This window comes from Grammomys surdaster, unplaced genomic scaffold, assembly GCF_004785775.1.
Source record: "Grammomys surdaster isolate TR1022 unplaced genomic scaffold, NIH_TR_1.0 66, whole genome shotgun sequence".
NCBI lineage: Eukaryota > Metazoa > Chordata > Mammalia > Rodentia > Muridae > Grammomys > Grammomys surdaster.
The window spans coordinates 5,625,109-5,647,983 of NW_021604568.1; the positions used below are offsets into that span (position 1 = coordinate 5,625,109).

A 22,875-nucleotide genomic window follows, 5' to 3' on the forward strand; every position below is an offset into this window, starting at 1 on the left:
CCAGCTGCCCCAGCTGCCCCAGCTGCCCCAGCTGCCCCAGCTGCCCCAGTTCCTGCTATCGAACCTTCCCCAGCCCTTCCTCCCTTTTAAGTTGCCTCTTGTCAGGTATTTGCTCTCAGCAAGTCCATTTAATACATTTTCCTCAAACTAAGATGAGGTATTGTAAGAACTATAGAAATCATAGATGCTCCAACACCACCAGTGAGCACCAATGGCAGAAGCTGTCTCCACTATGTTTTCAGGTGTGCTACCAAGCTGACTACGGAGAACTCCCATCGTGTGAAGATGTAAGTGAGAAATGAATTTCTCGGTGTGAGGGTCTTGGAAATGCATCAGCACATCTAGAGCTTCACATCCTGCTCACATGACTGGTTTTCAAAGAAATGATATAGAAACCAATTACGACAACAACAAAAATCTCATTAAACCTGTTACTACAGGAGCTCGCTTTGCTAGAGCATGCAAAATATCTGAGCTCCAGGGAAAAATGTACAATTGAGGTAAAATTAATCAAACCTACATAAAAAGAACAGCAAGAGATAGTGTAAGAAGAAAATATTTTCCTCAGAAATTCCCGAGGTCTGATCACTAAGTGCATAATTCTGTTTATTATTATCTTCTACAATGTAAACCTGTATTTATAATTAGGCTGATATTATAGTAAAATGATAGTATCATGTAGACACAATTCATTTAACAATTAATCTACCGGAGCTAAAAATTCTTAGCATGTCATTAATTGCCTGCTTATTAAACTAGTGCTTCAGTTTCAGTTGCAGCGTATCACATCCTTGTTACAACCCCAGGGGAAACGCAAGCACACTCACGGGACAATTAGCAAGTACCAGGACCCGACTCTGAGGAATGCAGAGACTAGGGAAACCATCCTTGGAGAGCTCTCCACTGCCTTCCCTCTCACACCATCTTCTCACAGCCCTTTCCTTGGGCCTGCATCCTCACTTCTCGGAACCAATGCCTGCTATAACCTGTGCTTTTAGTTCCTAGCTGGTGAGTCCTGCTGGGGTTTTGAGAGAGCAGAAGACTAGAGGAAAGTCTCAACCACTCCATGAAGGTCATCAGCCTGATTTGTTTAGTGTAAGGCTATTGTTTTTCTAGTTTGGCCGTGGGTGAAGACTCTCTACCCACAATTTTTCTTCCCAAAGGGCTTTGCAGTTGACTCTTCAGGGATGCTTTCAGGCTTTGGGGCTATTTTATATAACAGTAACAAAGCAGAGCCCAGAATGGAGAAAGATTAGTCCCAAATCATCTACCAAATCAGGAGCAGAGTCAGGAATAGATCAAAGCATCTGGACAAGGATTCTGAAGACACATTTAGGAAGTGTGCTGACGATACAAGGCTGCAGAAGATCCCAATACACAGGCTGACATAATCAGGATCCCAAACACACCCTGATAAGCTAAAACGATGGGGTGAGAACATCAAAGCAGACTCAACAAGGATAAAGTGTTGAATATAGGTTAGACACAAAAGAAGAGAAGCTGCAGAAATTGAGGAGACTCACCAAAATAGTGACCGAAACTCTATTGAAGGGTCAGACTGGAAATTTTAAATTATTTTTACTCTGTTCTTTATACTTTCCTTCTAAGTTTTTATACTAAGTACCATGTAGCTAGCAAAATGCTCCTACCAAATGAACAAGCATAGGACTTGAGAACTGAGGAGGGAGGTCACTTGAAGCAGCTTTCAAGTTTTTCATGGACTCCAAGTTTGCTGTGAACTAGCAACACAATTCAACTGACAAATAATCTAACGCAGGTCAGGGATGTAGCTCGTGGGAGAGGGTTTGCCCAGTGTGCAAAAATCCCCGGTTTCAGTGCTCAGCACAGGAAGAACTGAACATGTGCATATACATCCCAGCATCTTGGAGGTAGAACAATCAAATGTTTAGGGTTGAGCTAGGATGGCTCAGTGGGTAAAGATACTTGCCGAGCAAACCTGGTGAACCTGGTGAGTTTGATTCCTGTCGATGAATGAGGAAAGAGAAAACTCCTTAGTTGTCTGCTGACCTCCGTATGTGCACTGTGCCAAATACATCATACACACAAACAATTAAAAAAAAAAACTAAGGTAAAAAAGAAGTTCAAGGTAATCAACTATTCTGAGTGTTGGAGGCCAGGGTAGACTATGTGAAACCTTATCTTAAAATTAAGTAAATATTTGTGAGAAGTCATGAAGAAAGAGAAACATGTCAGTGTAATTAGTAAGCAAATGGATTATTTGCCAAAACAACAAAGTAAGGTTTCCAGATTTAAATACATAAGATTTCTCTGAACTAAATCATAAATGACAATAAAATGACTTTATAAGTTTCCTGAAGTTGGAGCTAGCAAAATGTTTCAGAGTCGTGCAAACCTGATAACCTAAATTCAACCTAAATTCAGTGTCCAGAACCACCAACAGTAGAGACCGACCCCGAAAAGCTGTTCTCTGATCTCCGTATGTGCTCAGTATCACACACATGCTCACACTCACATCCTCATGACACACACACACACACACACACACACACACACACACACACACACACCAACAACCAAATAAACCTCTATAAAGGGTGAGCATTTCAGTGAGTGTCTCAGAGTTTGTGTGTGTATTCAGACCCTGCTAAGGACAGCTTGCCATTCAGTCCAATTGTTTGATTCAGGCTCAGCTCAAGATGGACTCCTTTTCTCCTAGGAGCAATATTCCAGAAATAGCCTCTTATTTGAACCAATAAAAACAGGCTGCAATCAGTAGCCTTATTGGAAGAAAATGAGATGCAGAAGGCAAAGCACACAAGAATATCTTCTATAGACCAATGCTGACTCTAGATATTTAAAAAGCACACATAATAACTCCTTCAGTCATTCCACATCAAAGTATTCTGTCCTTTCAAAATCACAGACCCCACACAAATGTTAGATGAGTCCTGCTACTTTAGTACCAGCTTTTCTTTGTTATAATGCTCAACATGCAGGCATCAAAAGCCAATGAGCTTTGACTGCTCAGATCCTGAATACAGAGAAGAAATAGCTATAGGCTATTAGCTCACCGGGAAATGCTGTGTTTAACACCTACACGTGAGAAAATCTCCCACAAAGGAAATGTGTGTGTATAAAAGCAAATCCACACTTCCCCACCACCACAGAGCTCCAAACACAGCAAAGAGAACAGTAAGAATCCTCCTCACTTGTTCTGAAACTAAGAAATTCCTTTTGTGGTTTTTTTTTTCTTTCTTTAAAGCAAAAGAAAATTTACTGAGATGAATGTAGTATGTATATATTATTTAGAGCTACACAGAAATTTCTATATTTCACTGCAATTAAATTAGTATAAATTTTGGCTGGGCATAGTGTTATGTTATCTATAAAAAAGAAGGTATAATTTTCCAGAGTGGCTATACTGGTTTGCAATCCCACCAGCAGTGGAGGAGTGTACCTCTTTCTCCACATCCTTAGCCAGCATGTGCTGTCACTTGAGCTTTTGATCGTAACCATTCTGACTGGTGTAAGGTGGAATCTCAGGGTGGTCCTATGGTTGAATTAGTGGAAGAACTAACTGAAGAAGCTGAAAGGGTGAGCGACCCCAAAGAAAGACCAGCAATCTCAACTAACCCAGAACCCAGAGAGCTCCCAGAGATGGAGCCACCAACCAGGATCATACAGAGGTTGATGCGAGGCGCCTGACACATATGTAACAGAGGTCTACCTAGTCTGTCCTCAGTGGAATCCTCAAGAGCCTTGAGACCCCAGGGATGGTGGAAGCCTGGGGGTGGGGGGAGAGCTCAGAGGCAAGGAGGAGGAGGAATGAGATGAGGAACTGTGGGAGGGAGGTGGGGGGGCAATGACTGGAGTGTAAAAAAATTAAATTAAAAAGAAAAAGAGAAGAGGAGGAGGAGATGGAGGAGGAGGAATAAAACCAGGCATGTCAGTGCATTCCTGTGTTCCCAGCAAAAAAACAGGAGACCAAATACAATCCCTTACAACTCTCTCTCTTTGTTTTTGTTTTTAAGGAAGCCAGGTATGGTAGTGTTTGCAGTGTCCGCACTGGATCATGGCTGCTTATTAGCCAGGCAGCTTGAGCACCTTAGTGACTCTGTGTCTCAAAATACAGAGCAAAGCAGAGACTCAGGAGACGGTTCAGAGGTTAAGCGCATGTTATGCCCTTGCAGAGGTTTTGGGGTTGGTTCCTAGCACTCATACATACTTCAGAGGATCTGATGCTTTCTGGTCTCTTTGGGCACCAGCACACACGTGGTGCACATACGCTCACACAGATGCACACACATACACATAAAAATGAATAAATCTTTTTTAAAATGTAAAAAGAGACCTGCAAGTAGAACTTAGCTGTATGACACTTGCCTTATAACAAACAGTAACGACAAATAGGAAAGAAAAGAATTAAAGAAAATGTAGTGGGCAGATGAAGTCCAGTTGAACCAACAATAATATTAAATGTGAATAAAATGAACATTCCAATCAAAATGCAGAAAAGTGTCAAAGCAGGTGAAGAGTCTAACCACCTGCAGAGCATGACAATGCACACCTTCATAAAGACAAGCCTGGTCTACATGGAGAGCTCCAGGGCAGCTGAGGCTACATAGTGAGACTGTCTTCAAGAGAAGAGAGAAGCCAGATCCAACTATCTATCACAAATACTTTAGAAAGATTAAAAACAGATAAGACATAAAAGAATGGGAAAAGATATGTCACGACAGAAAATATAATTGGCAAAGAGACTTTATTTTATGTGAGTACACTGTTACTCTCTTCAAACAAACCAGAAGAGGGCATCAGATCCCATTACAGGTGGATGTGAGTCATCACGTGGTTGCTGGGAATTGAACTCATGACCTCTAGAAGAGCAGTCAGTGCTCCTAACCACTGAGCCATCTCTCCAGCCCCCAACAAAGAAACTTAAGAGTTAACATTTTATATATATTTAAAACACCTACAGATGCTTTATACCCCACTGAACAACAGTGGAACAAGGTGCATCATTTGTGAGTGAACCAAACTTCAGTTTGTTTGTTTGTTTGTTTATAGGATCTCCTGTATTCCAAGCTAGCTTTGAACTCAGTACATAACTGAAAATAATTCTGAACATCTATTTTCTTGCCTCTGCCTTCAAGTGTTGGGATTACAAACATGAGTCAGCATGCCAGGTTTATTTAGTGCTGGGAAATGAATGCGGCCAGAGCTTTATGTTGGGCAAGTGGAGCTGTACAGACAAGCTGCATCCCCAGTCCTCTCAAATCTCAATAAAAAAGCTGAGGAGGAGGGTGAGCCTGTAGGAAGACCAGCAGTCTCAATTAACCTAGACCCCCAAGAGCTTTCAGACACTGACTACCAACCAGGCAGCATACACCAGCTGATATGAGGCCCCCAACACACATACAGCAGAGGACTGCAGGGTCTGGGTTCACTCAGAGGAGATGCACCTAACCCTTAAGAGACTGGCGGCTCCAGGGAGTGGAGCAGTCTGGCAGGATGGGGGTGGGGGGACATCCTCATGGAGATGGCGGGGGTTGGGGGTGGGAGGGAAGAAGTATGGGATGTGGTACAGTCAGAGGGTGGAATAAAATCTAGAGTGTAAAAAAAAGGTTAGTTTTCCTTTTAATTGTGCATGTGTGTGCAGGTACCTGCAGAGATCAGAGGCACTGGATTCTCCAGAGCTGGAGATACTCATGTTCACACACACACACACACACACACACACACACACACCATACACAGAAACACACAGACTTTTTAAATAGTAAGACTAATGTAAGAAGAAATGAACAATCTCAAGAGGTCTATAACAAGAGAAGAATTAAATCATTTATAAAAAACAAACCTAGCTCTGGGGTTAGAAAGACCATTCAATGGTTCAAGCACTGGCTTAACCAGACGGCTCTTCTTTCTAAAGGACCTAGGTTTTATTCCTGGCATTCACACAGCAGCTCATTATCACCTGTGACTCCAGTTCCAGGGGACCAATGCCCTCTTCTGGCCTACATGGGTACCAGTCACATATATGGTGCACAGATATTTCAGGCAAAGCACCCTTACAGGCAGTGGTGGCGCACACCTTTAATCCCAGCACTTGGGAGGCAGAGGCAGGCAGATTTCTGAGTTCAAGGCCAGCCTGGTCTACAGAGTGAGTTCCAGGACAGCCAGGGCTACACAGAGAAACCCTGTCTCAAAAAACCAAAAAAAAAAACCAAAACAAAAAGCCCATAAAAATAAAATGGTAAAAAATAGCAGTATTTGTGAAAAGAACATCAAGTCCTAATAAATTCTACCAAACATTTAATATTAATCCTTTGCAAACTCTTCCAAAAACAAAAGGTGAAGGAACACACACCAATGTATTCCATAATGCCATTATACCCAGATATTAAAACAAAAACATCACATGCAAACTACAGACCGATACATATATAAGAAAAAAATTCAAGGCCACTTAAGAGTCAATCTGAGAAGTGATAAAAACAGAATGGTTAATATTTTCTCAGTTACATGCATAATCATTTTGGGACATTCTTTTATCATAATACAGCAAGAAGGCAAACCTCTGGAGTAAAACTAGGTCAGAAATCCTTTCAGCAGATTCAAAGTGCAGGAGAACGCGAATTGCTTCCCCACATTACTCTCCCATCACTGACAGACAGGAACAGCTCCCATTAGCTGACAGCCTAAGTTCCTGCATGGCCTCTAATGGCCAGCTTGTCACTAATATCATTTTACATCTCGGTCTCTCCAGATGCACATGAATAGGAACAGAGACGGAAGGAAACTGGATATGAAATGGCATAATCCTATGGACTGAGTTCTCCATGAGACCCATCCGAACTGAGACTTTAAGATCTGGACAATTGTACAGTCAGGACAAAATTTTTAAATAAATTAGTAAATATTTGTGTATATGCCATTTACTAGTCTCCGTAACAATGCAGGCCCATGATTAGCCTAACTTTGTGGCTGAGAAAACTCAAGCACAGGGTAGCTGAAACACTTGCCCAAAGGAAGAACAGAACTGGACTAAAAATTCAGACACTCTGAAGCATTTTATTACAGTCTCACAAACCACATTGGAATGTAAACCTACAAAACAAAAACCACGGGGACACGGAAAATAAGCTACAAATTAAATTTCTTTCTTTATCAGCCTGAGTGGAGATGAGAGGTCAGAGCTGCTGAAGACCGTGTAGGCACCGGTGGGAGGACTTGCCTAGTATGCATGAGACCATGAGTTCCATTCCCAGGAACCCCCCAAAACCTTTGGATTCTAGAATCAAAGCAAAGTAGGTGCTAGTGAAACTGTATTTCTACATACAAGGAAGTAAAGCTGGGCTCTCGTTTAATTTTATATACACACCAGACAGAGCTCAGTGGCAGAATGCTAGTGCTTGCTGAACATGCACAGAGACCTAGGTTTGAGCACTGGATTTGATCCCAGCATCACATGATTCTAGAATGACAGTGTTCAAAGATGGGACAAGAGACTGGGAGAACAGGGATAGAGGCAAGGGGATCAGGTGTTCAAGGACAGACTCTAACACACAGTAAGTTTGAGACTAGTCTCAGCTACACAATATGGTGTTCCAAAGGTGGGGTGAATAGACATAGTGGCACTCAGGAAGCGGAGGCATAAGAATCATCAGAGCTTGGGAATTCAACTATTTTTGAGTGATAAAGTTTAGAACTAGCCACAAATAATGATCAAACCCTTCTGTGCACCAAAGGACATTATATATATATATATAAAAAAAGCAACTCACAGAATGGGAGAAAATAATTAAAATAATTGTAAATCATCTGATAAAGGATTGGCATATACGTTACATAAAGAATGCCTAAAATCCAACCACAAAACCCGATTAGCTGAGCATAGTGGCACAGGCCTTTAATCCCAGCACTTGGGAGGTAGAAGCAGGAGGATTTCTGTGAGTTCCAGGCCAGCCTGGTCTGTAGAGCAAGTTCCAGGACAGGTGGAGTTACAAAGTGAGACTCTGTCTCAAAACAAACAAACAAGCAAACCTCTTTCAATGAATACACCGGCCAGGGGAGGGTTCAGGGAACAGCTTAGCGGTAGAGCTCTTTGAATAGCACATATGAGGCTCTGAGTGTGATCCTTAGTACTACAGAAAGGTGGGTGGGTGGGGTGGATACAGTGTCACATGACTCTAATCCTAGCATCCTCAGGTCAGCCTGGGTTACACAGACACAGCTAGTCACTATCACCCTACCCCCAGCCCCATCACCACCCCAAAAAGGGAAAAAGAGAAAGAGCTGTCTGAGTGTGTGTGTGTGTGTGTGTGTGTGTGTGTGTGTTGGGGGAAAGGATATGAATAGTATTTCTCCAAGGAAGAAATATAAATAAATGCTTAAGAAAACTTTTAGGTGGCACATGCCTTTAATACCAGCACTGGGGAGGCAGAGGCAAGTGGATCTTTGTGAGTTCAAGGCCAGCCTGGTCTACAACATGCGTTCTAGAACACCCAAGACTCTATGCAGAAAAACCCTGTCTCAAAAAACAAAACAAAACAAAACAAAAGTGTTCAACATTATTATTAGTCATTAGAGAAATGCAAATTAAAACTATAATGAGATACATATTCACACCCATTATGATGGGTAGTGCCAAAAAAGGGGAAAGTATTAGTAAGAATATGTAAAATTAGAATGTAAAATAGTGCAGCCACTTAGAGAAATGGTTGGCAAGCTCTCCAAATGTCATGCATAAATTATCGTATACTGCTAGTAATTCCACTTCTGAAACAAGCAAGGTATTGACGAGATTTATGTATAATCCTGTTCATATAAGCATCATTCACAGCATCCAAAAGGTAGACACAACTCAAGTATTTTCAACATGACAACAGAGTAGCAAAATGTAGTAGGTACATACAATGGAAGACTATTCAGCTCACACAGGAAGTTTTGACAAATGCTAACACACAGTACACATGTTGATGCTTGAAGACAGTATATTACATGAACTAAGTCAGTCACAATGGACAAATAGGATTCCTCTGAGATGAAGATCAGGGCAGCCAATCAGTAAATCAGAAAACAGAATGGTGATTGCCAGGTGCTAGAGGAAGAAGGAAGGGCAGAATGGGAATGTAACGAGTACATAGTTTGGGCTGGGAGTCCAGCCAGTGGTAAGGTGCTAATCTTAACCTATACATGGCTCTACTTTCAGTCCCCAATACCATTCATGAATACAAAAGTCCTAGAAGTGGATGGTGGTAATGTCAAGGATCTGTATGGTTAAAAATAAAGACTGGGCTCAATGGTTAAGAGTACTGATGCTCTTCTAGAGGTCCTGAGTTCAATTCCCAGCAACTACATGGTGGCTCACAACCATCTGTAATGGGATCTGATGCCCTCTTCTGGCATGCACCATATATGCACACTGAACACTAATACATAAATAAATAATATTAAAAAAATAATTAAGATCTGGAGCTGAAAAGATGGCTCAGCAGTCAAGAGCACTGGCTGCTCTCCCAGAGGACCTGGGTTCAATTCCCAGCACCCACATGGCAGCTCACAGCTATCCTTGGGCACTGCACACACATGATGTACAAACATGCATGCAGGCAAAACATACACATGATGACGATGAAGATATAGAGAAAGCAAGGAGCAGAGTATTCCAAGGGAATCTTAAGCTGAGTTTAAAAGGGGTATACTAAAATCACCCTCACCTACAAATCATTACAGACCCAGATAAAAATCTCAGTATTTCATTTCAATACCTGATTTTCCTAAATCAAGATTCTTAACTTCACTGCAGTTCACCAACCCTAGCTATGTCCTTATGCAAAATCTCAGTTCACAAAATTTACACTTTGCAGTGTAAATCAGATTAGGAAAAATCAGATTAACTATATGGTTTTCCGTGGTTGGTTTGTTTCTCTCTGCAGTCTTAGAAGACTGAGAAACACCGAATAAAGAATATTCCTGTGGTTTCATTTTAGTGCTTTGTTGTAATGTGCATAATGCTTCTCATTCTGTCTAATGGCCTGGATCAGGGTCCCTGCTGCTTACAAGTCATCAGTCCAGTGCCTCTGCCCACACCTTTACTTTACCTGGACTTTGCCCTCTACTTAGTCCAAATTCATTTCTCAGTAACTAAGCTGCATCCTTCTGTTGAAGAGGCCGGGCATCAAACTGTGCCTCCTCTCCCTTCGTCAGTGATCATTTTACCAAGAAACCCTCTAAGTAGGAGGATCAATGAGGGCTGGGAAGATGTGAGAGGACTGGGACCTCACGTTTCCGTCTCAGCTCTAATTCTGCCTCCATTAACAGAGATGACTAGGCTAGAGACGGTGGTGTGCACCTGTAATTTCCATGCAGAGAGCAGTGGAAGCTGGAAAGATCTTATATTTAAGGCCAACCTGGACTGTGTACTAAATTCCAAACCAGCCTTAGATACTAGCACTGTGGTCTTTCTGCTGCTCCCCAGCTGTTGGGGAGGCTCTAAGTAAGGGTAGTCATTAGACCTACCCCATGCCAGGAGGCCCAAAGACACAGATTTACACTGTCACCTGAACGCTGGCCTTCAACTTGTCTCTTCCTGGAGATATCAAATAACATTCTACGACAGGTGATACGAGTTTGTTCATGCTGCCTTAGAAATCCTTCTCATGTACACATCAGCACAAACAGCCTTTAGAAACAGCTAAAATAAATTGTGCACACCACAGTTCCCCCACTAAGCCTTACTCCATGGTGTCTCTTGGAGACCCAGTGGTGGGACAGCTGACCCAGGCTCTTGTTTTCTCAACCACCCAATGTCACAGATGCACATCACAAACTGGAAGAAAGACAGATGAGCAGAGAATCCTGGCTCAGTCCTGCCTTTCCCCCCCCCTCCGATATATAACTACAGAAAATGACACAACTTCCATGATCATTCTCATTCAAAGCCATCAATGTCCATCTACAAGGAAACAAAACATTTTAACTTTCACAGAACGTAAAAATAAAAGGTAGCTAGGAATTATTAAATAAGCTTCAAAATAAAGGCAAAGTGCAGTGGCACATACCACTAATCCAGCACTCATCAGGTAAAGGCAAGTGGATCCGAGTTTACGGGCATGCCTCGTCTACTATTGACTTCTATGCCAGCCAGGGTACATAGTCAAACCCTGTATTAAAGTTAAGGAGGGTGTGTGTGTGTGTAGAGAAATTGCTCAGCAGTTAAAAGCAGTTGTTGCTTTTTCAAGGATCCAAGTTCCCACATGGCAATTCATAACTATCTATAATCCAGATCCAAAAGATTCAATGCCCTCTTCTGCCCTCCAGGGTCACCAGGTGCACATATGCTGTACACACATGTAACATAGAAATTAAGAAAGAAACCTAAAGATCAGCATGGCAATTCTTCAAAACAAACAAACAAACAAACAAACAAAACTACCCTAAACACAGAATTACCATATGAACAGCAACTCCTCATCTGGGCCTATGCCTCAAAGAAATGAAAGCAGGACCTCTTTAGCCTTTAAGAGAACCTTGCTAGTCCAAGATGGCCTCGAAATGCCGATCCACCTACCTACCTCAGCCTCCTAAGTGCGAATGTTATGTCTGCAACACTGTACTGATCTAAAGGCAAGCTCCCAAACACAGCTTGTACTCATAGAAGCATCATATACAAAACCAAAAAGGCAACGGTAAGTCAAGTATCCATCAACAAATGAACAGATAAAACATGGTAAATAAATACCATGAAAATATTAGTTGGCCTAAGAGAAGGAAAGAGATTCTGGAATCTTATAAGATATATGACACTTGAGAACATTCTATATGAAATGACTACAATGTTATAGTTTATCAGGAGCTAATGGCTGGTATCATCATCCCCATTTACTAGGTGGTAGAAGAGGTCCAGAGAAGGTAATTTGCTCAAGATCATGTAGCAAACAGTAGCAGCAGCTTCTCGAACTGATTCACCCCATGCCCTCTAGCCCGTAGAGAAAGACAGAATAGCATAAGACTTCTCTGTGAACCTGGATCCTGAAAGGAAGAGCCTGGGCTCACACTTCACCACATAACAAAGCAGGATCTTCAAAAAGTCACTCTTTAATCTTTAAGAATTAGTTTATTTCCTGGTAAAGTGTATTTTGAGGAAGGTGTGGTGACACACATGTGTAATCCCAGCACTTCAGTAATAGAGAGAGCAGGAAGTCCCCACTGGCTCAAAGCTATATGAGGATCTGTTTCAAGAGGCAAAAACAGGACGCATATATTATATTCTAGAGTTTGAAGATTAAAAGATTAGAGAAATAGCGTTTGGAAGAACATCCCAAGCCTGACATTTAGTAAGGGAAAAGAGATGTCAGTAAGGAGCAAAGGTATACTGGTCCTTGTATCATCACACGTGTTCTTGGTCTGGATTTAGTGTGATAAGGTTCTCACACATCTTTCCAATAATCTCTTGAGGAGAGTGAACGAGTCTTTGCTTCTTCAGCCAAATACTTAATTAGCAATAGTGAAATGGATGTGCTTATTCTCTGCAGGAAGCCCAGTTTGAGAACTGGAATGAAAGGAGAGAAGCAACCATGCTGATAGGCATCTTTTCCAGGCTCAGCCTGATTCTTTCAGTTATTCAGAGAAGGCAGGAACTTAAACCAGCTGCCTGGTGGCCCTTGGGAAGAATAAGGACAGCAGCCAAGGGCAGAAATCATTGAAAGCAAAAGCAACAAAGTAGAAGATGAAGCAAACGAGCCCCAGATGATCAAGCTGCCTGAAAAGCCTGTGTAAATATATGATAAATAACATACACTATATTCTTATGTACTTTATACTCCAGCCCAGAACCTGATGCTGCATTCAAACATCCATGTCTGTCCTACTGCCCTTAGGTCATAAAGGGGTGTGTGGAAGAAGAGTTTGTAATGCCAAATTCTTTTAGAAACGGACATCTATTATATGGACTCACATCTTGACTGCTAGGTGCAGATCTGCATTTATTGGTGAGATTTATAAAATTGTGTTTGCTGCAAATGTCTCTGGGTATAGGCAGGCAGTCTAACCTCCCTCACTGTGTCTTGTTAACACATCTCACCCCATGCTCCCTCGGCCCAGCCCACCTAACACACACATTTCACAGCTTGCCTTTTACTCCCAGATGTGACACACTGGAGTAAATCACTGCAGAGACAAGAGATTTTACTTTAAAAGAAAGATAGCAATAAACACCACACCCCTGCTCTCTCACACATTACAATCTATACAAAGTGGTAAATACACACTACTATTATTGGAGTGTCTGGCAAGCCTTACATCTGGAGCTAACTCAAGTTCCCCATCTGCTGGTCTTGCCTCTTTTAATCAACATTAACTTCTTGATTGTTTGCAAAAACAACTTAATAACTGTTGAGAAAAAGGAAAATCCTAGGAACAAAGGGAGGAAGCAATAGGAGAAAGCCAGACTGAGATCTAACATGCAGCCCTTTCCCTCCCAACTAACAGACCCACGTATTTTTGTGAGATTACTGCTTCCCCCCTCCCTGTGAACCCCAAGTCTGACACAATTTTACCTAACATATACAGCACTCTGTCTTGAAATTTCATAAGGAACTAAAAATGACTTAGCCCTAGGGCCTTTGTTTGCTTGTATTTACCACAAATACAAATAGCTATCTATAATAAAATGTGAAAGTTCTAGATGCCCATGAAGAAACCCTGGTGAAGAGCAGAGGAAACCTTAGGGGAAGCTCGCAGGTAGCTTATGCATAAAGAACACTCTGGCAGCTAAGGTGCCTGCAAAGGGCATGCAACCATTTCTGGGGTAGAAAATTCAAAACACAGCCAGCACTTTGAGCTATTTCAATATGACAAAATGAGAGCCTCATGTACTTCTGCTTCTTGATCAAGTATGACAATTTCTTCCACTCCTACAGACACCAGGGCTTAAAATAGTAGTAGTGCTTAGAGCACTCTCCTTGGGAAGGCGCAATAAAGCTCGGATGAGCAGCCAACTCTGAAAGAAACTTTCATTCCTTACCTGATGTTCACCAATGCATGTGTCACCTTGCTCGCCGCTTCCTTCCACTGGCCAGCGTTGGTGGAAAGCCTAAGGACTGCGAACGAAAGAAGACAGATCTGTCAAGCTCCTGACACAAAACAAATATGAGAAACGAAGACACAGCTCAGGATAGCACGATTACAAACACCAAACAAAACCTGTGCCAATCTTGTTTTTAAAAAGACAACAAATGAGGGCTTCTAGAATCTTTTAACAATTTTCTCCAGGAATTTTTCTTTCCCTGACTTCTTTCTCACTTTTCATCAAAGTAAACAATATTCCTTTTCTGCCTAGGTAGTTCCTAGCCCCTCCCCTGATAACAGGCCCCAAAATTTAGTTTCTGTATTCTCTTATATACAAAGATGATGAGGAGATGGCCCAGTTGGTCACTAAAGCTGGATGACCTGAGTTAGAGCCCAAACCCATAGACAAATGCCTGGTCTAGGGCATACGCTTGTCATCCCAGCACTGGCAAGGCTGTGACAGATGGAACCCTGGGGCTTGCTCCTGGCTAGTCAGCTTTATCTTCTTGGCAAACCCAGGTCAATGAGAGGCCCTGCTTAAAATGGTGAGGTGGACAGCTCCCCTGTAATAATCTGAGATTGACCCCTGGCCTCTATGCACAAATGCCTGCACAACACATGCATACTCACAGGTATCTATTATAGGAGTGGCATTGTGAGGGCAACCTGGTTGCCATGTTTACCATTTCCCTAATGGCAAGGGTTACACTTGGTTGGCATGGAACTATGTAGTTCAGGCTGGCCTTAAACTCAGCACTCCTACTGGCTGAGCTGGTGTCCCTTCTTGCTCCACGCACATCTTTATAAACCAGTCATGCATCCAGCCAAATAGGACAAATAGCCTCTCCAGATAGAGAATGACCACGGTTCAGACAAGGACTAAGCTGTCTGGCTTCTCTAGCTTACATGGGTAACCTGCTAAATGAATCAATAGAACACATTCACCATCTGATCAAATTCTCCTTTACAGACACATTCGCAGCGGGAGAAAAGATTACAGAAATACAAAGTGAGCATATCCCTTGACAGCTATGATTTCAGGCCACACAGGTATTATAACCATGGCATTTAGAAGAGACACAAAAGCACAAGCACTCCCTGGATGATGAACAGAAAGCGACATTCAGTAAAGCGTTTGTTTTTGCTGTCTGCATGCATGCACACGTGCATTCATGTGTATAGGAACGTGTGCACATAGAGAACAGAGATGAATGTCGTCCTCTATTACTCAGCAACTTTTAAAATTTTTACTAATTTATGTGTGAATGTTAAAGTGCATGCTTATGGAGGTCAGAGGCAATTTGTGAGGTTGACTTTTTTCTTCTAACGTGTGGGTTCCAGGGATTAAGTTTAGGTTGCCAGGCTTAGAGGCACGCTTCACTACCTGACAAGCCATCTAGATGGCCCCTATACCTTATTTTTTTATATATGGTCTCTTACTAAACTTGGAAGTCACTGATTGACTAAACTAGTAGCAAGCAAGCTTTGGATATACTTGTCTCCATCTCCACAGCATCTCCACAGCCATAACTGGCGTTTTAATGTGTGTACTGCTGACTCAGGTCTCCATTCATGGGCAACAAGGATTTTACCCACTGAGCCGTCTCCCCAGCCCCCAAATATGTTCTTAAAGACTGTTTGGTTACAGAGGCAAATATGTGATTACGGGAATATTACAAATTACAGGAATGGTAATGACTCAAAGCCAGTGTCATCACTAATGTCCACCCCAGCACAGATGACAGCTAACAAAAGCCAGGAATCTGGAACATACTACACAGCCTGTTTACAAAGTGCTAGGCACTGGACAAAGGTTATATATAATATAGCATAAAAATAGGTGTTATGTAACTGTTTCCTCCAAAATCAAAACATTCCATTCTGCAGAGAAGCTCTTTAAGCAGGAAGAACTACTCAAGACACTTCAGGAAGTCCCTGAAACTGACCAGATTCACTAGGCCCCTCCATGCAAGAATTAATAAGCCAAGCTCCTGAGAGTCACTCTCAAACAAGCCAAGCAACAAAAAGGTCTCTTTAGATAAGCCAAAGTATAAAGAAGATCCAAGAGACCAGACTAGCTGCCCAGAAGAAGCAAAGCCTGCTGAGCTGCCTGAAAGAGGTTTAGACCAGAGTCACTTAGAAAGGACATTCTTCAATCTTGAGCTACCTGCGGGCTGTGCAGTATGTTCCAGGTTCCTGGCTTTTGTTAGCTGTCATCTGTGCTGGGGTGGACATTAGTGATGACACTGTCTTTGAGTCATTATCACGCCTGTAACTCTTCACACACTCACTTATAAGCAACCCTAATAAAACTCACTGGCTCACCAAGTCGGATTTTGTTGGTATCTATACTTTGGTAGATCCTGAGCTTCCCATCTGGTGTGAGCAGACATGTATGTTGTGCTCCCCTTCCCCCATAAAAGTTTTGTCATACAACAAAAGGAAACTCAGAATCAGAGAAAACAAGTGATTGTGATTATTCATAGTTGTTTTGTTGGTGTGTGTGTGTGTGTGTGTGTGTGTGTGTGTGTGAGAGAGAGAGAGACAGAGACAGAGACAGAGAGACAGAGAGACAGAGAGAAAAGGTCTAGCAGGGCTTTCCCTTTCCCAGACCCCTTCTGCTTTCTAAACTGTTAGATTATGTTCCTAAAGCTAGCCATCAAGGTCTACTTCTTATTTGGCCACTTCCTCCCTCCGAGACTGTCCACCATGGTCCAGCCATCAAAGTAATGTAGTTCAGCTATCAAAAGTCCCCTTTTGACTGCCCTAAGTAACATGTACAATCAAAGCAAACCAACTCCTCCCAACAGTTTCCTTTTTTTTCCCTTTATAAATTGCTATTTGCCTGTGAGCCACATCTGTGGCTGGGGAGATGGCTCAGAGGGTAAAATCTCTGCTGCCCAAGCATGAAGACCTGAGTCAGCAGTACACACACAGAGGCAGTTCTTTTCCCTCTGAGAGATATCACTTCCCTCTTTCCCTTGTCCTTTTTCTCCCCCTTCCCTTGTTCCTCTTCCCTTTTCTGTCTTCCTCTGTCTGACTTGTCTCTTATTCCCTGATCTAATCTCCTTGTACTACGAACTTGGTCTTGGGGTGTCTTGTGCTGACGTCAAGGGGGTTGTTTGAAGAATTTTTTGGTTTGTTATCAAATATTTATTTGAGGGAGGGAGAGGGGAAAAAAGTATGCACACATGCACATGTGGGCGTGAGTATGTAGCCCAAACCTTGAACTTGAGTTTTTCCTGATTTAACTTTCCAACTGGGATTGCACAGCTACTACACTCTATCTGTAGCTGATGACCAATCTTAGGTCCTTATGTTTGCCAGGCAAGGACTTTACAACTGAGCTGTCTTCCCAGCCAATTTACTGCTACTTTTTGAGACAAGGTCTCTTGTAGCCCAGATTGGCCTAGACCTCTTTATGTCAACGAGGATAACCTTGAACTTCTGATTCTCCTGCTTCTACCTCTAGAGTGCCGAGACTACAGGTGTGTGCCAGCACACACTGCTATGGTGTGCTAGGGATTGAATCCAGGGGTTCCTACATTCTAGGAAAAACACTCTATCAACAGAATTATATCCTCAGTCTAAAAGCCAAAATTGGGGTAAGTTTCTTCAGTCTTTCTTTCATGACTTTAATAGTGTGTTTTTTTCTGTTTTCCATGATTTACTATATAAATAATAGCTTTAGCTTGAAGTACAATTACAATGTGCACGTAGGGGGTCAGACAACAACTTTTGGGATCTGTTCTTTCCTTTCACCATGGGTTCCAGTGACTGAAATTGAGTAACCAGGACTGTACAGTAAGCATTGTTACTACCAACTGAGCAAGCTCATTGCCCTGATCCCTTTAACAAACTTTTAAAAACATTTTGTCTGTACGGGTTTGTTCCTGTATGAGATTATATGTTGTTCCTGTAAGAGGCACTCAGAGAGGCTCTCTGCCTGCAGAGAGCAGAAGGCATTGGACTCTCCTATAACTGGAGATATAGATGGTTTTGAGTCACTGACACGTTTTGCTGGTAACTGGACCTAAGTTCTTTGCAAGAGTTAAGTCCTTGCTAGCCCTTTTAAAACATATGTTATTATTTGTTTTATCTCCTACTTCTTTTATAATATAGGATCCCAAGAAGAGGCAAGGCTTCTGTTTTCTTTCACTTTGTTTTTTAAAGGGTCAACAAGAGAAGGGTTGTAAAAGGCAACAAAAGAGATGAGGCTGTAGCTCAGTAGATAAGAGCACTTGCCTAGCATGCAGGATGTAATTCCTCAAGGATGCTATCCACCTCCTATTTTGAGACGGGGTCTCCCAATGGCCTGAAGCTCACCAAGTAGGCTAGGCTAGATGGTCAGGAAACCCCATGGTTTCTATCTATCAGGTTGGTTTCTTGGCTCTATCTATCAGGTTGGTTTCTTGGCTCTATCTATTAGGTTGGTTTCTGGAATTCACAGAGATCTGTCTGCCTCTGCCATCTGAGTGCTGGAATTAAAGTCATTCACTATCATGCCTGGCTATGATCTATTTATTTCTATATCATACAAAGGTATTATCCAACTAGTGAATCTTTCGTAGCATTTTCTTGTTACTTATCAGACAGAGGGCAGAGAAAGACAAGAAGACAAGAGCCGGGCAGTGGTGGCGCACGCCTTTAATCTCAGCACTTGGGAGGCAGAGACAGGCGGATTTCTGAGTTTGAGGCCAGCCTGGTCTACAGAGTGAGTTCCAGGACAGCCAGAGCTATACAGAGAAACCCTGTCTCGAGAAAAAAAAAAAAAAAAAAAGGAAAGAAAAGAAGACAAGAGCTTACCCATGGAGTAGAGGTTGTCAAAGCTCTGGTGCATGCGGATAATTTCATAGTAAAGCTCATCATAGCTGCTGGGGGTTGGCAGGAATGTGTCACCATATGTGATAAACATATTAAATAGGTTCACAATCTGAAAAAGAAGCAATAGCCCATATCCAGGCATTAAGCTGGGAAGATCAGAAAAACATTACTAGTGGTATGCTGTAGGCATCTCTTATTGGTTTCCAGATATATATTTCTGGGAGACTTTGTAAACTGGTTGTAAAACAACTATTAAAAATTCATTGATAAAAACTAACAAATTTCTTACTTATTCTCTACCTTCATTCTTATCTAACTCATACATGTAGAAAGAATACCCTATAATAGGTGCTGTCACATGTCTCAACCCTGCATGACTTCGTTGTCATGCTAAGAGCTGAAAATTGGCCATCTTAGGCATAGTTCTTCAATTAACAGATACTACAAAGTCAGGACTTCATCCCCTCCCAAAATATTTAGCATTTATAAGCTGTAAAGACAACTGAAAGGTTTGGTGCTTCCTTCTCTCCTGAATTACTAGCCAGATAAGCATTTCTATGTACCCTTCAGAAGCCAAGCAATGATGATGGAACCACTTATCTGGCCCAGAGGCTTCTAGAAAACTTACTATTCACCCACATAGAGACTACAAGAGTACAATATAGTCTTAGCTGCAACCAAACTCAATGTTCATAGAGATGTGACCTGTATCCATGCTTCCCAGGCCAAATCTATAAGGAAAATACAGCTTGGACCCCAGACCCTGGCTCCTATTACAAACCAGCCCATTTCTGCCTTAGTATATTGGCTTTAGCAAATCAAGTATTTTTATTAATACTCACCATAAGGGCCAATGTAAAAATGTTGTGTTTCGCCAAAAGTACGGTTTCATTTGACATAAGGAACTTCAGCAAGTTTATCAAGGCTTTAGGGAAAAAAACAACACAAATTATTCAAATCATAATCAATATAATCAATAAAAGTAAGTAAGGGCCAGCATGATGGCTCAGTGGCATCACTGAGTGTGATGAGCAGTGGCTCCAGGATGCACATAGTAGAAGGAGAGAACTGGCTCACACAACATGTCATCTAACCTCCTCACACGTGTACACAGGGATGTGTCCACATACAGACACACACACAAATAAGTAAATGTAACGAAACATTAAAGAAAAGCAGCTCTACAGAAACAGCAACCAAGGCCTTCCTTTATTGTTAACATGTAGTTGTACATGCACGTATATGTGTGTGCATACGTGTGAGTGTGCATGACCTGATAGTAGTAAAAGGCTAGGAGGAGTGGAAGAGGTGTTGGGAGGTAAGAAAACAAGAGAGACTAATAGAATGTATGTAACATGAAAGTAGAAGAAACTATTTAGCAGGGAGAAAGGAACCAGCAAGGGAGGGGAAAATATATTTTTTGGTATGGTAACTAAAAAAAAAGTAAAACATAAATGAGACACAGACTACTTAGACTAACTTACGGGTTATAGTGCGCTATTTCAATATATGCAGAAAGAAAAAGAGCGAATCCGGGTAATTATTATTTCCTCTTCCTTGTTACTTATGGTTAGAGCCTATGAGCGTTTGAGAGCTTCCAAGTTTTAAAAAGCTAAAGTTTTTAAAATATTAAAAGTTAAAAATTAACAAAAGAGTCCCCCTGTGTATGTTTATGTAAAATAGGTTGTTGCAAAACACAACCCTTTCACTGTGGTGTGAAACAGCAGCACCTATGTTTTCTATCCAGGTGCCTTCCAGTGCCTGTCATCCATCGGCTCTCTGCCCTCCCCCAACTATCAGTGTCCAGTAATCAACACTCAACATTAAGATCAAACACTTTTAAAACCTTCCATGTGTAAGAGAATATGGTGTTTATCTTTCTGTGTCTGGTTTATTTCATTGACGCACAGCCTCTAATTCCATACCACTTATTCCTTTGGCTACAGACGACAGATTTATTCTTTCTCGGACTAAGTAATATCCCAGTCCTCTGTACATAATTTTTTTGGTAGTAAGGGACTCTTTTGGTTGGAATGAGAATGGCGGAAAATAGGCTCATACACTGAAATGCTTGGTCCTAGCTGGTGGTACTGTTTGGGAAGGATTAGATGTGGACTTGTTGGAAGAGGTGTGTCACTGGGGGTGGGCTTTTAAGGTTTCAAAGCACTGGCACCATTCCTGGTATGTCTCTATCTGCCTCCTGCTTTTGGATCAAGATGTGAGCTCAGCTGTTCCTGCTGCTATTTGTTTGCTCAGCCTCACACTGGACTCTTACACTGGCTAGTTTTATGTCCATTTGACACACATTAGAGTTATGTGAGAGAAGAGACCCTCGATTGAGAAAATGTCTCTATAAGATTGGGCTGCAGACAAGCCTGTAGGACATTTTCTTAATTAGTAATTAATGGGGGAGGGCACAGCCATTGTAGGTGGGGCTAATCCTGGGCTGGTGGTCTTGAGTTCGATAAGAAAGCAGGCCAAACAAACCATGAGGAACAAGCCAGTAAACAGCACCTCTCCATCAGCTCCTGTCTCTAGATTCCTGCCCTGTGTGCGTTCCTTCCTGACTTCCTCTGAGGAACAGTGATGCAGAAGCTTAAGCCAAATACACCCCTTCCTCCCCAAGTTGCTTGGGTCACGGTGTTTCTTCACAGCAGCAGTAATCCTAAAACAACTCTAAATTCTGAAATCACGGCCCAATAAAATAATGGCTGGTTCTTATTTATAATAGCCAGGAGCTGGAAAGAACCCAGATGTCCTTCAACTGAGGAATGGATTAAAAAAATGTGGTATATTTACACAATGGAGTATTACTCAGCTATTAAAAACAATGAATTTGAGAGGTTCCTAGGTAAATGGATGGAACTAGAAATTATCATACTGAGTGAGGTAAGCCAATCACAAAAGAACACACATGGTATTCACTCACTGATTATTGGATATTAGCCCAGAACCTTAAAATGCCCAAGATGCAACTCACAGGCCACATGAAGTCCATAAAGAAGGAAGACCAAGTGGGGGTGATTCGGTCCTTCTTAGAAGGAGCAACAAAATACTCAAGGGAGCAAATATGGAGACAAAGCGAGGGACAAAAACTGAAGGAGGGGCCGTCTGAAGACCTTTCCACCTGAGTATCCATCCCATGTGCAGTCACCAAAGGTAGATGCTGATGTGGAAGTCAGGAAGTGCGTGCTGATAAGAGCCTGATATGGATGTCTCCTCAGAGGTCTTCAAGAGTCTGACATATTCAGAGGCAGATGCTCACAACTAGCCATTGAAGTGATTATGGGGTTCTCAATGGAGGAGTTAGAGTGAAGACTGAAGGAGCTGAAAGGATTTGTGGCCCCATGAGGAGAGCAACAATACCAACCAACCACAGCTCCCAGGGTCTAAACCACCAGCCTGGGAGCACTTATGGAGGGATCCAGGGCCTTAGCTGAATATATAAGAGTGGAGGGCCCTGCTGGGCACAGGTGGAAGATGAGATCCTTGACCTCATGAAGGCTGGACGTCCCAGGGGGTGGGAGTTTTGAGGGTGGGGAGGTGGGAGTGGGGGGGTAGATAGAGGTTACATCCACAAAGAAGAAGGAGGAGGTGTGAGGGGATTGGGGGTTCCTGGGTGGGTGGGGGATGGGGTAAGGGGACAACATATGAAATGTAAATAAAACATCCAATAAAAAAAAAAAATAATGGCTGGTTATGGTTTTGCCACAGGAATAGAAGAATAAGACAGAAACAGAAGACAGTCTGGCTCATAGCCCAGGCTGACCTCAAATTCATGATCTTCCTGCCTCTGTCTTTGAGTGCTGGGATCACAGACAGCACATACTACCATGTCTACTATACCATATAAATCTATGTACATATATATCACAAACACAGGCATGGGGAAGGACAAGCTGGCCAACAAATCACTATAGAGCCGAGAATGATGCTTGGTTTGAGTGAGCCCAGAGCCATGTAAACCCTAAGTATGTGTTCCACCACTGAGCTACA

The 22,875-nt window shown here is 42.2% G+C and overlaps 1 protein-coding gene across 1 annotated transcript in view; it reads right to left on the reverse strand.

The window, feature by feature from the left end:
- Armh3 (armadillo like helical domain containing 3) overlaps positions 1-22,875 on the reverse strand; it is a 145,835-nt gene that overhangs the window by 50,017 nt on the left and 72,943 nt on the right. Inside the window, exons 11-13 of the mRNA XM_028773372.1 lie at positions 19,722-19,804; positions 18,862-18,988; positions 14,012-14,087 (exon numbers count right to left, since the gene is read on the reverse strand). Of these exons, the coding sequence (XP_028629205.1) occupies positions 14,012-14,087; positions 18,862-18,988; positions 19,722-19,804 (286 nt within the window). The remainder of the gene's footprint in view (positions 1-14,011; positions 14,088-18,861; positions 18,989-19,721; positions 19,805-22,875) is intronic.